Source organism: Podarcis liolepis (assembly GCF_965112155.1).
Source record: "Podarcis liolepis genome assembly, chromosome: 6".
In the NCBI taxonomy this organism is placed as follows: Eukaryota; Metazoa; Chordata; class Lepidosauria; order Squamata; family Lacertidae; genus Podarcis; species Podarcis liolepis.
The window spans coordinates 65,635,845-65,648,896 of NC_139559.1; the positions used below are offsets into that span (position 1 = coordinate 65,635,845).

Genomic DNA, 13,052 nt, shown 5'->3' on the forward strand with positions numbered 1-13,052 from the left:
TGCCCAAATCACAAGTAGTCACCACCAATGGCCTGGCTTTGCCGTGCAATGAGCCCTCTGCCCACTGGCTGCGTGGCAAGGCGGATTGGGGCCCCGGCGAAAGTGAGAGAGACGCTCCCCCGCCCCACAAAAAAATATCCGCTGTTGTCACCGGCGGCCGCCAGGGCTTACCGTGGCACCGGAGCCCAACCGGCCTTTGTCAGCCGACGTCCCTCCCCCCCCCCCGCCTTCCTTCTCTCGGCTCCTCCTCCCTCGTCGCCTCTCTCTTGAGGCCTAGCTTCCTGGAGCGATCCCCGAGCGCAGGGGGCGGGCCTTGGCTTGGTGCCTACTGGGTGGGAGGTTGCTGCCGCGGCCGGTGGAAGAGGAAGGGCACGTCATGGCCGCCGCGCTGAAGGTCTCTCGGGTACGGAGTAGGTGGGCGAGGGGCGTGAGGGGAGAAGCCGGGCGCAGAAACCGAAAGCGGCAAGCTTGGGGGCGGCCTCGGATTGCTGAGGGAAGGCGGCCTTCCAAGGTGGGGCGGGGTGGGTTTCTGTAACCCGGCAATGCAAGCCCGAAGCGTGCCTACTCGGGAGAAAACCCCGTTTAGTGCAAGGGAGTTTACCCACTGCCCCAGTAAAGTGCTGATAAGCTGGCGAAGGGGTTTACTGCGTATTTAGTAGTCCTAAGACTTCTATAATTACAACACTGTACAGTTGGAAGAACTAGAACATAAATATTTAGAAGAGGGGAAGGATGCCAAGTTCTCACGGGGGAAAGGAAAAGGTACCCACACAGAATGATACTTCCAGCTTATATAAAGCGAGATACATTCTCTCCCGTAACAAACAACAATACCGCAGTTTTTGGTATTATGCAACAACATACTGTATCTATTTATTTGTTTGGCATTCATAAGGAGGGGTTGGTTTCCGGAAGGAAACTGCCTTACCTTGATCCTAGGGTTGTTGTTGTTTTAATTTATGGCAAATGTAGGGAAACAGAAGAGATCTATAGAAACCGAGATCATATGTGTGTTAGGTTTAGGGGATTTTGATAGAGTTATCTTCTGTGAATAGGTTTAACTAATTATACTACCCACTATATATTTCATATAAAACATTTTTGTGCCAGTATAGCTGGTACCGGTATATCTTCCAACTTTTATTCTTGTTTATGGTTTGTTACAAAATCCCAGTTTGTATTGGTTTTTGCCCCTAAGTATATTAATGAGACAGACATAGTCTTAAGAAGTCATATGCTAGAAAGAAAAACAACTTTTTAAAGCATTGTTCAGTGCTGTGACTGGGAAATGACTGCTTTTGAATCTTGGTAGTTTGGGTGTCCCTTTGCCCTTTTAAAGTCCTTCAGTATTATCTACATACTATAGACAAAGACCTAAGGCTAAGAAAATGTGCTTAAGGCCATCTAGTATGTCCATGGCAGAGATGAGATTTAGAATACAGATAGTCTGATGAATAGGGTAGTCTCTTAACTACTATGCCACACTAGCTCTTTGAGAATGTTGGGCAGAACAGTCCTTTTATGGGTTTTGTTTATACACTTGATTTATAAAGCTAATAAGAATACTTTTATATTTGCAGTTTTGTTTCAAATTTGTACAGAATACTTTGATCTAGTAGCTGTTTACCCTTGATTTAAGCAAAATGTGAGCAAAGCTACTAAACATTGATAATAACCCACTTATCACTGATGAGTCAATCTATATGACATACTCAGTATGTAAATAAATGCATTTTTGCACTCTGAAAATGTGCAGGTACAGATTGATGTATACAATAGTTCGCCTAGAAAGGATTTGCAGGGCTATTAACAGTTCTCTGAGGATTTTTCTTCTATGACAGAAATGGCCCTACACAAGATTTCTGTTGGTTAAATTTGTTGGTAGACAGTTATTGATAAAACTGAAGGTTGCCAAACCAGTGAGCTGAGTATTGCATATGGTGATGTGGTAATGTTGTGTGCAATTAATGTGTTGTGCCACTTTACCAGTCTCATACAGGTTGGTTTATGATGTGGGAACTTTGTAATATTCTACTCTGTAGGTGTCACACATAAATCATAACAAGTGATTGTTATGAGCATGTATTTCTGTCTAGGACTTACCCAGGAAACTGGAGGATAAACAGGGCAAATGTTTCATTTGTGTACAGAGAGTTCTTTTTGAAAAAGATAACTGCTATGAGAGTGAAAAGCAGAAGTGTTTTCCATAAGGACAACATGTAATTGAAAATTGCCACAACGAAAAGGTCAGCCTTTAAACCACTGTACCGTGTAACTTTAATGGAATTTGGTGTTGGCAGTGCCAGTGAGCAGTCTGCTTCTCCCCCCCCCCCAAGAGTATGCCACATAAGATAACTGATAAGTTCCAACCCCTGAAAAGCAAGGTATGGAGCAGAGTGCTAAAAAACTTTCTATTCCAGCTGGCCATTACAAAAACTCGGTAACTAAAAAATAGTTTCTGTGTTTGCTTTTTTCATCCTCCCATTCTCTTTGCCTTTTATGTCACATATTTTAGGTTGTAATCCTTGGGGGAGGGCCTTTCTAACACTGGCATTTGTAAGGTACTCTGGGAGCCTCTCTTTCTCTCTCTGTGTTGGCTGAAAGTAGGATAAAGATGCTTTACTTAAATCAAATAGCATTAGAGACTTAATTCCACAATTGTTTGATGAAGCATCACCCTTGAAGCCAGGGAGCCACAGGTTACAAAGTATTTTAGTGTAAATTATTCTTTGAAATTGTAGTGAAGTTGAAATGGTCAATAACTTATTCATCTCCAAAGCTTTGTGGCCTTTTGGTTAATATTGTACACTTGATAGAACATCTTGTGCATGTCTTATGCAATCTTTATCTCATTCACTTCTTTTTCTTTTGAATGACTGGTGTGTAGTTGTATAATTAAATGGACTTTGTTCTCTTGCTATTTTATTAACCACTGGACCATCTTTCGTTGTCACTTTCATATTCTGCTTAGTCAAAGCTACTAATTTTAGTTCTTGTTCCCCAAATTAGGAGTGTAGGAAGCTGCCCTATATTGTGTCAGACCATTGTCCCATCTTATCTCACTGTTCTCTGCACCAGTGGTGAGTGGGGCCAGAGGCAAAAGTGAGTTGAACCACAGATGTGACTTGTACACAGAGCCGCATTGTAGCCCAGCAAAAGTCAGTGTTTCTACACTGCAATTTCCCCCTGCAAATTAGGAGTTTAGTCATTATCTTTGACCCTTCTCATTCTTTTCTTTCTTTTTTTCTTTCCTATCTTATCTAAGGCTTGCTGGTTCTCTTGTTAATAATTCTCAATCTCTTCCATTTTAGTCTATTTAGACTGAATTCCTTATTCAGACTCTAATTCCTGTCTTGGGCTGATGACTGCAATGGTTTAGTAGTCTTGTGCTTCAGTTTAAACTTACTTGGGGGTATCAAACACATCCTATTTAACTTCCACTCCCTTGTGTTGTTTCTCAACTTCATGCTTTTTCTGGGCTCCTTATATGTGGAACTCTCTCCCTCTTGATATTCAGTTCACTATCACTTTGTCTCACTTTAAGAAAGCACAAAATTGTCCTTTTTTCTTGCAGTTTTGCTTTGTTTCTTTAATTGTCAGTTAAGCATTATATATATTTACTTTGAACATTTTCTTTCTTTCTTTTATTCTTCCAGAGAAAGTTTCTCCATTTCCCCCTTCTAAGTCCCCTCTCCTATTGTTTCATGCCTTTAGATTGTAAGGCAGAGACCTGTCCCTGAAATTTCCTATGTATTTTAGTCACTTTCATTAATAATAAATGCTAAGGATACTACTAGATCTTTCATCAATAAGATATAATATATGTCCTATAAGTATGTATCTTCAGCAGAACTATATAATAATAATTTGCAAAATCTTCAGTTTGCTCCAGCAATGGAAAGTTCATAGGAAGACAACAAAGTCCATAGAAAGGTACAGGGGCATATTTATTTGCAAAGGCCACATTGAAAAACACAGAATTCCCCAACTACTTCTAGTGAAAAATACGATCAGTTCTGTGGTAAATGCATTGGTCTCTGCTGCAGACTATTTTTTAGTTGGCACTTGCAGTAGGATTGAGAAATTTATTGGAGGCTTTTATCGGAGCTATTCTTATTCCCCCCAAAATCAAAATTTCAGGTGTTACGAAGCATTGCTATATGTGGTTGGAGATCACAATCGAGTCAAGCTGCTGCAACAGCACCCAAAAGTAAATCGGCAGCTGGATTTAGCTTTGGTAAGTATTGACAAAGCACTGTAAAAATATCCCCTATTAATCTTACATTATGTCCCATGCCTCAAGTATTTCACAAACCTAAAGAAAATTATCAGAATTTGAACCATTTGATGTGTGATGGCAGGAGACTGAGGACTCAATGCCTGATGCACTTACTTTTTATTTTACTAAAAGCAGCTGTGCAGTTTTACTAAATACAATTAGTGAACTACGAATTGTAATTGGAGAAGTGCAGTGCGCGTTACATCTTTTCCTTATGCCACTTTCCCAGTTTAAATTGCTTTCTGAGCTGCTTTTTTGTTCATAAGGGAAAATATATGATACAGGCGTTTGCATTTTTTTCAGTGCAGTCAGACAGGGGCCCAAATACCAATGGATGTTGTAGCCAGAGCCAATACACTAGGCTGATCAACAGATGTAACGGCTGTTTGTGTGCAGTAGACTACATTGCAGCCACACACAGTCATCTCTCCATCCAGGCTTTCAAGGAGGGTGCAGAGCAGGACCAATGAGGAGCCTGGAGAGAGATGGTGTGGCCTGGGGAGGACCCTGATGGCCAGGGATAGAGATACTTGGAGGTCTGATCTGATCCAGCAGGGCTTGTCTTATGTCCTCAGGTGGAAAAACTGATGTGCAGTCATCTCGCTTGCAGTAGATGCTTCTGTAAGAGGCAAACGAACCGTCCGTTTCTTGAACAGAGGCTCCCGATTTTCCTCACACTGTTCCAAAAATATAATTTATTTCAGCTGATGTTGCTTCATGCCCTTATACCTCTTGGAATATCCTGCTCTTGCCCCATTTGGTCATGGTTTTCCCTATATTGCTGTGCTGCTTCATGTCCTGTCACATCCTGGCGAGTAGAATTAGGGATGAATTTGGGTGCCAAAATAATGCACTCTAGCAATGTCAGGTGCAAAGTATTGCAGTTCTGCTACTATGTTGAATTATTACAGGTATTTCAAATATTTGGATATATTTGATTGTTTGACATGTGAATGCCTTGTTTTCTAGAACTTACTGATGAACAGAAAGAATTTCAAGCTACAGCTCGTAAATTTGCTAGAGAGGAAATCTTGCCCGTTGCTGCCGAATATGACAGAACTGGAGAGGTAGGCTTGCTATATAAGAGGAAAACAGCTTGCTTTAACATTTCATTGAGTAAATGTTTCTAAAAAGAGACACTGTACATAAAATGAAATATTTTATTTCTTTTCTTTCTAGTACCCTGTTCCCCTCATAAAAAGGGCATGGGAGCTCGGCTTGATAAATTCACATATACCAGAGAGCTGTGGTGAGTAAACTACCTTTTAAGCAATAAAATAGCATCAACTAAGGAACACTTTTAGGAGGCAAAGATATGACAGATTTTACGATAGGATGTTTTATGAATGTGAAGGAATAGCAATAGCCAGTATGTCTGGTGTAAGATAAGTTTTCATCTCTTGAGACCTTATTAGAAATAGCAGTATTGCGAAACATACAGGGTATATGTATATGGATATTAGTTAACTTCTTTGCAGTATGTTTGATGATTGGTAAGTGGATATGCAAGCAGACACCATTGAAAGGTGTTGTGTTACATCTGGACCATCCTCTTCAACCATAAGGCCATTTACCACCAATAGCTCTGTAGAAAGGATCCCAAAGGTTTATTGTGCTTTGATGATGTTTTGATTTTTATTATTGTCTTTCAATATTACGTGGAAGAATTTGTATCCTGAATTGGTATCGTCCCATTCCTACATGCAAGTTATTATTTAGTTAACTACTGGGGTTATTCTGAATAGGGATATGCTACCAATATTGTGGGGGTTTGGTGTGTGTATTTTGTTGTTGAAGGGATATATACAAATGGAATTGAAACATCCTGTTACGCTGATGTCAAAATTCACCCTATCAAAGGTTAGAGTGTATAGGAAGTAAAGTGGACTTAAAATGAATTTGTATGGGACTGTTTTTTGTTTCATAATGTTTTGCTATAGGTGGCCTTGGCCTTGGCTGTTTTGATGCCTGCCTTATTACTGAAGAATTAGCTTATGGGTGTACAGGGGTTCAAACAGCTATTGAAGCAAATTCCCTGGGTGTAAGTATTTTCCTTCTTTCTTTGTAGTAGTCTAGATCATGACTTTCTTTGTATTGAATGTTTCTTTTTTTTCTTGCAGCAAATGCCAGTCATCATTGCAGGAAATGAGCAGCAGCAGAAGAAATATCTGGGAAGAATGACAGAGGAACCTATGATGTGTGTAAGTTCCCCCTCTCCCCCCAAGTCTATAGAATTTTACTTTGCTTTCTTTGGAAAAACCTGTATACACTTACCGTATTTTTCTGTATATTGGACGCCCCCATGTATAGGACGCCCCCTATTTTGGGAGACTCCAAATTAAGAAAATGGGGGGGGGGGGAATTGCCCTAACTTGTTGAAATTTTTTTGGAGAGGATTGCCCAGAGCCTAACAGCCGCGCGTCTAACATGCTGCCTATCAGCTGTTTCTTCGCGGGCAATCGCTGAGCTTTGGGGGAGGGCAGGGTTAAGCTTTTTGGGGGGGAGGGAAGAGTGCTGAAGCACGTTTTACTTTTAGCACATTTCACCTTTCCCGTGGGGCCTCCGTATTCTGCTTGCCTCCTCCCACTCTGCCTGTCCTACAGCTGGGAGGAAGGCTGTAGGCAGTCTGTTTTTGTACGCAGGTGGCGCGACATTACACAGGAGGAGCGCGGCAATTGAAGTAATATCCCCCCTTTGTGCCTTTCACATCAGCGAAACATCGCACCTTGCGCTCCTCCTGTGTAACATTGTGCCACCCGCGCACAAATGGAGTCGCGAGAAGATGCCACACAGAAAAAACAGATCACACGCAGCCTCCCCCACAGCTGTAGGGCGGGCATAGTGGGAGGAGGCAAGCAGACTAAGAATGCCCCGCAGGAAAGGTACTGCCACTCCAGTTGGCCACAGCGATCGAAGATACCTTTCTCATGTGGCCTTGTTAGTCTGCTTGGAGCCATGTGAAGACGCCGCACAAAAACGGACTGCCTATAGCCTCCCTCCCATCTGTAGGGTGGACAGAGTGGGAGGAGGCAAGCAGACGACAGAGGCCACGCAGCTCGCCACTGCCGGGAGCTGCGACTGCTAAAGCAAGTACCATATTTATTTATATATTTAATTGCTGTATTCCGTGGATAAGACGAACCTTGTTTTTCAACCTAAAAAAACTGGGTAAAAAACCTCATCTTATAGATGGAAAAATACGGTATTATTAATTTATATACAGCTTATATGCAAAATATTGCTTCCACGCAGTTTACAACAATAACATCAATGCATAATTGAAATACACAATAGCAATTCCATTGGGCGCTAGAATACGCTAAGTCTTAATGAAAATATGCAATAAAACAAGCAATTAAAAAGCACAGCAGTTACTAAAAACAGACAGTTAAGCCAACAAAATCAGATGTGCTTGCCTAAACAGGTGTGCCTCCTGTTTATTCCTTTTTCTTTTTCTCCTCAGGCCTACTGTGTAACGGAACCTGGAGCAGGCTCTGATGTAGCGGGTTTAAAAACAAGAGCCGAAAAGAAAGGAGATGAATATATAATTAATGGACAAAAAATGTGGATCACCAATGGTGGCAAGGCTAACTGGTATAGCAATTGTTAACTAGCTTTACTTTCTATGTAGCTCTTACCCACATTTGATCTGTTTTTGTGTCATGCTCAGTGTGACTAAGATACAGAATGTTTATTAGAAACCAGTTGGGGAGATCAGGTATTATCTCTTACCCTATCCAGGATTTGGTTTAGAAGGAAGGAAGAGAGACAATTTGGAATGAGGAGTGACAGTACATGTTGGGAGGGCTGAAACCATCCTTTTACTAAATACCATCCTGTGCCACATGTGCTTTATGAGTCTTTTCGTTGTATATTGTCTTGTATTTCCTTTTTGTTTTATATATAATACCGAACAATAGAAGTCCAGTCTTAACTATGTTAAAGCTCAGGAGAAGTCTTGAAAACCCACTGGGTTGTCCTCCTTTTTTGAAACCGCCTTATCGTTGTTTAATTTCTGGTATAAAGCTACCAGAAGCATCTGTTAAAGTCAAACTTGGCTCTTGTTTTTGTGTGTGTTTATTAGGTATTTTTTATTGGCTCGCTCCAGTCCTGATCCCAAAGCTCCTGCAGGCAAAGCTTTTACTGGATTTATTGTGGAAGCGGACAGCCCTGGAATACAAATTGGAAGAAAGGTAGAGTACACACACACACCTAGATTCTATGTGTGGATGTGTAAAATAACAAGCATAATTATTGCACTCTTGGCTATAAATTACCAATTTACATTAGTTTTTGACTTCATCAAATAATTAAGTTAAGGCATAAATAAATATTTCACTTTCTTTTCAGGAACTGAATATGGGTCAACGCTGCTCAGATACAAGAGGGATTGTTTTTGAGGATGTGAGAGTGCCCAAAGAGAATGTATTAATTGGTGAAGGTGCTGGCTTTAAAATTGCCATGGGAGCATTTGATAAAACAAGGCCTCCGGTAAGTATCTGAAATAAGTTCTAGAAATATATCATTTTAGAGTTCTGTTTTTATGATACACATCATTAAAATTATAGGTAGCTGCTGGTGCTGTAGGGCTAGCACAAAGAGCTTTGGATGAAGCTACAAAGTATGCTATGGAAAGAAAAACCTTTGGAAAGGTCATTGCAGAGGTATGTGAATCTCTTTATCATTTATATGATGCCATTTCCAGTTAATGTGTATTGAGGGAAATCTTTTTCACAAAGCTTATATTGTAGGGTCCTAAAAGAAAAGCTTAGCAAGTTGGAAGTCAAAATGCTGGTAAAACCAAAATATGATCCACCAATCTCTTACTAGAAGCCATTTAAATTTAAGGGTAGTGTTGCTTTGTAAATGGGTAAGAGGATTCAAGATTGCTGCAGCTGACAGTTAAAAAATGTGGACTGTCGTATAGCAAAGCTAATGCTGATTTTGTCAATGAGGGATAGCGTGGCTAGTCACTGCAACAAACCAAACTAATCACATTTGTATACTTGTCATTGTGTATTAACTGTGCGTCTCCATATGTAACCCCCCACCCCACAAATGGCTTATTTGGGAGGAAAGGCAAAATATAAATTTAATAAATAAATACATGTTTGACTGTAAGCCATTTTAGGGTTTTCTTGTTTGTTACTGAGACAAGGCGACATGAAGTCATTTAGTAATCTGCACACATTCATTAATAGAGAATTATTTAAATATATAAGCACTTCAGATTAAACTAGCACTGCTTTCTGATAACTAATGCTACGATCACAAAATAAATATAGCTGAGGAGTGATAGGAGTCTTAGGGAAATCCTAAAACCTGATGAAGAACCAGAACCAGAACCAATAATTCTGACTTTGGGTAATTCCTGAGGCTTGGCTGTACATTGGTAACTTTTCTAATTAGATGAAATTTCATTGTAATTTTTAACAAATATGAACAAAGTAGCTTAGCAAAATATTTAATTCTATATACTGTATTGATAAAGTTTTCCTTTTTCTGTCTGATTCACATGTCACTTTAAACCATAGTGAAACCTAACTGTGAATTAATGGGGATCACACAGCATACGCACTGGTAAAATTGCAGCCAGAACCTCCTTCTCGGAGCTAAGGCAAGGCTTGTGGTTTGTGTCTCTCCAAACAAACCGTGAGCTGTAACCAAGTTTAGTTCTTATTGCTCGTGGCTTCTTTGAGGAAAATAAATTGTGAACCTGCGTTTGGATATGGCACGTATTGGGTCTCAGCAGCAGGAGAAATGAGGGAGGTGAAAATGCATTTTCAGCACTATGCAGAAGCCTGCTACATGTTCCTTGATATGTATTGTACACAAAAAAGTAAACTTCTCAATTCTAACTGGTCAATATTTACCTATATTCTTCAACTATCTTAGCACCAGGCAGTGTCCTTCATGTTGGCTGAAATGGCAATGAAAGTGGAGCTTGCTCGCTTGGCTTACCAAAGGGCAGCATGGGAGGTAGATGCTGGCCGTCGAAACACCTACTATGCATCTATTGCAAAGGGATACGCTGGAGACATTGCAAATCAAGTAGCTTCTGATGCCGTCCAGATTTTTGGAGGAAATGGATTCAATAGTGAATACCCAGTAGAAAAGCTAATGAGAGATGCCAAAATATACCAGGTAGGTAACCCATTTAATGCAAATACTAGAAATGTTGCCCAGTTAACATTTTTAGTGAATTGATAGCAGCAGTCTATTAATAAATTTCTGTATATAATATAAAGACAAAAGTATGTTTCCCTTTTAAATGACACATCTGTGTTGTTGCAGCATTCATCTTAAGAGGTATACTCTTTCATAGGAGAGGCAGCTTCTTTTAAGGTGGTACTCAGCACCTGCAGGGTTTTTTTAAGCAGTATTTGTATGAAATGCCTGCAGGTTAAAAATTAAAATCTTCTGAGCATTAAATCCGTGGCAGTGTGGAGAAAAGACCTGTTTAGGATGCAATCCTATACAAAATATAGTATATGTAGTTACCTGGAAAGTATGTTACATGTAGCGGCTTGACCTCAGATAAAAACACACATACAAACACACACACATATATATATAATTAAAATGTGGTAATTATTAACAAAATATTACGTTATAATCAACTAAGTCATACTTGGAGCAGAACCCATTGAAATTAAGTAACCTAAGCAATGTTTATTAATTTTATGTTGGTCTACTCAGAGTAGGATTAGCACCTATGCGGTTTGAAATCAAGTAATATTTTTGAAAAGGAGGTCGGTTTCCATAGCTCAGGTTATAGCCATTCCTTTTTTAAATAGTATAAAAATTCTGCCTGAGGTCTGAATGGCATAACTGTACAAACTAGAGCAGTAGTCTTCTACCTTTTCAGACCCGGGACCCACCTTGAAACCCATTTCTTCATATTTACCATTTATTTGTATGGTGGTAGTGCTGCTGTTGTGACCCACGTATGATTAGGCTGGAACTCAGTACTGGATCCTGACCCACCAGCAGTAGATCATTGTACTTCAGGGATTTGAACTTGTTTCTATAACAGAAGTGTCCATATGGAAAACACATTTTGAAATGGAGGAAATTTTCACAAATGATTTGTTATGTTCCATGGGTGTCTGCTGTTCAAAGAAGAAAGTTGAAAAATGCCACTAGGTACGCTTAAGTTCTTAGGCTTAACTAAAGTAGCCTATTGGACCATAGCCATTTAAGTGCAGCCTTGAAGTACCTGGTGAGATTTGTTTCCCCGCCATTAAGCATCTGTAGCAACTTTTGCATTGAACTGGTAACATACTGATAAGAAGTTCCCTGTGTTTTCATATTTTATGTAGTTTTGAAAATGCTCAAAAGCACCTGCCTTTTATTTATTTATTGTATGCTTTCTTTTCAGATATATGAAGGCACAGCTCAGATACAGAGACTGATTGTAGCTCGTGAACACATTGGCAGGTTTAAGGGTTGAGAACTTTTGAAGAGAGACAAGGGCATATATTAACCTGATTCTGCAAACATTTGTCTTTATTCTGGTATGCTCCTTTTAAGATTGAAAAAATAAAATGGCCTCAAAGTAGTAGCATATCTGTTTCAGATCTTCAATATATGGAAAAAACTTTTTTCCTTAATTATTGAAACTGTTAGCCAGAGACCTCTTGAAAAAATGGGTTATTAGACACATGTTGGTGCATGTGGTTCTTTTTAGTTTGTTTTTTTAGTGGCTGCTTTTACTTTCACCTTACTCCATAGTTACTTGGTTATCCCTGCCCTCTGATCTTCTCACAACATTTTTAAAGTGCCTCAAATTGAACTTGTGACACTGTATTGGATTAAGAAGTTCATACCAATACCGGCAGTTTAAGGTTCTTCTTTTCTATTTGCAAATTGTGTATTTTGGGAGTAGGGCCACTTAAGAATGTTTGTTTCTGTGCAATAAGAAGATTCTGGACTCACCATGTTATCATACCAATTATTACCAAATAATGCATATTGTACGCAAGGTAAGGTGTGAAATTATAATCACTATCAAGTCAGCTGTACTGTGACTGTATTTTAATTTGCCATTTCTCTATATAGCGTAGCTATGCAAAACATCTGTGGAACAGCTGTAGTGTGGATTTTTTCAACAACATACAAAGAGCAATGTGAAACAAAGAAACAATGAACCTTACTTTTGAAATCAATGTGTACCTCACACCATGCTACAGTGTGCCTCAGAACAAATTGCCTTGACCTTGGAAAAGCCACATTACTGTATATTTGTATTAACTTCTATGAAAAAATAAAGACTTTTAATTTTATGACTTTGGAAACTGAAGAGTAGCAGTTTTGCAAACAACTTTGTATGTTGTTGTAAAACAAAACCTATGGTGCCTGTGTTGAACTTTTCAATTATCTGAAGAGTATACATATTGGTTTTGGTGCCTTTAGCCTGATTATATCAAACTTACTAAACAAATGCTTTATTGCACTCAAATATGAAAAAAGCCATACAATGTATTTTTTGGTTCCAGTAATGTTTACAGTACTGTCATTATGTCAGTTAGCTATAGTATCAACTAATTAAAAAAAATACTTGCCCTGAAACTCTGTTTTTGTTCTATAATCTGGGTATGAATTTTGGCATTGAAATGGAAAACAGCTCATTTGTGTTAGTATTAAATCTGTTCTAAGGTGTCATTAGAATACTGGTGTCCAGTCTCTGCTTCAACTGTAGTGCGGTTCAGTTGATCTCCGATGTTGGAGTTTGCTGTGAAATGCTGTCTGATAACTTTTCTCTTGCAACTAA

The 13,052-nt window shown here is 39.3% G+C and overlaps 1 protein-coding gene across 1 annotated transcript; it reads left to right on the forward strand.

Moving 5' to 3' along the window:
* Positions 1-87: 87 nt before the first annotated feature.
* Positions 88-12,850, forward strand: ACADM (acyl-CoA dehydrogenase medium chain). The gene is made up of 12 exons (XM_083510576.1): positions 88-403; positions 4,141-4,237; positions 5,249-5,346; positions 5,459-5,528; positions 6,220-6,320; positions 6,400-6,480; positions 7,743-7,873; positions 8,364-8,472; positions 8,630-8,770; positions 8,848-8,943; positions 10,175-10,423; positions 11,661-12,850. Exons 1-12 carry the CDS (start codon positions 377-379, stop codon positions 11,730-11,732), a joined length of 1,272 nt encoding a protein of 423 aa, XP_083366702.1. The 5' UTR covers positions 88-376; the 3' UTR covers positions 11,733-12,850.
* Positions 12,851-13,052: the final 202 nt, after the last annotated feature.

Bases quoted from the DNA above. Each gene is read 5' to 3' on its own strand.
- ACADM (XM_083510576.1), top strand. From the start codon at position 377: ATGGCCGCCGCGCTGAAGGTCTCTCGG. The intron at 5,347-5,458 runs GTAGGCTTGCTA...TTTTCTTTCTAG, and splicing joins AATATGACAGAACTGGAGAG to TACCCTGTTCCCCTCATAAA. The intron at 6,321-6,399 runs GTAAGTATTTTC...TTTTTCTTGCAG, and splicing joins TTGAAGCAAATTCCCTGGGT to CAAATGCCAGTCATCATTGC.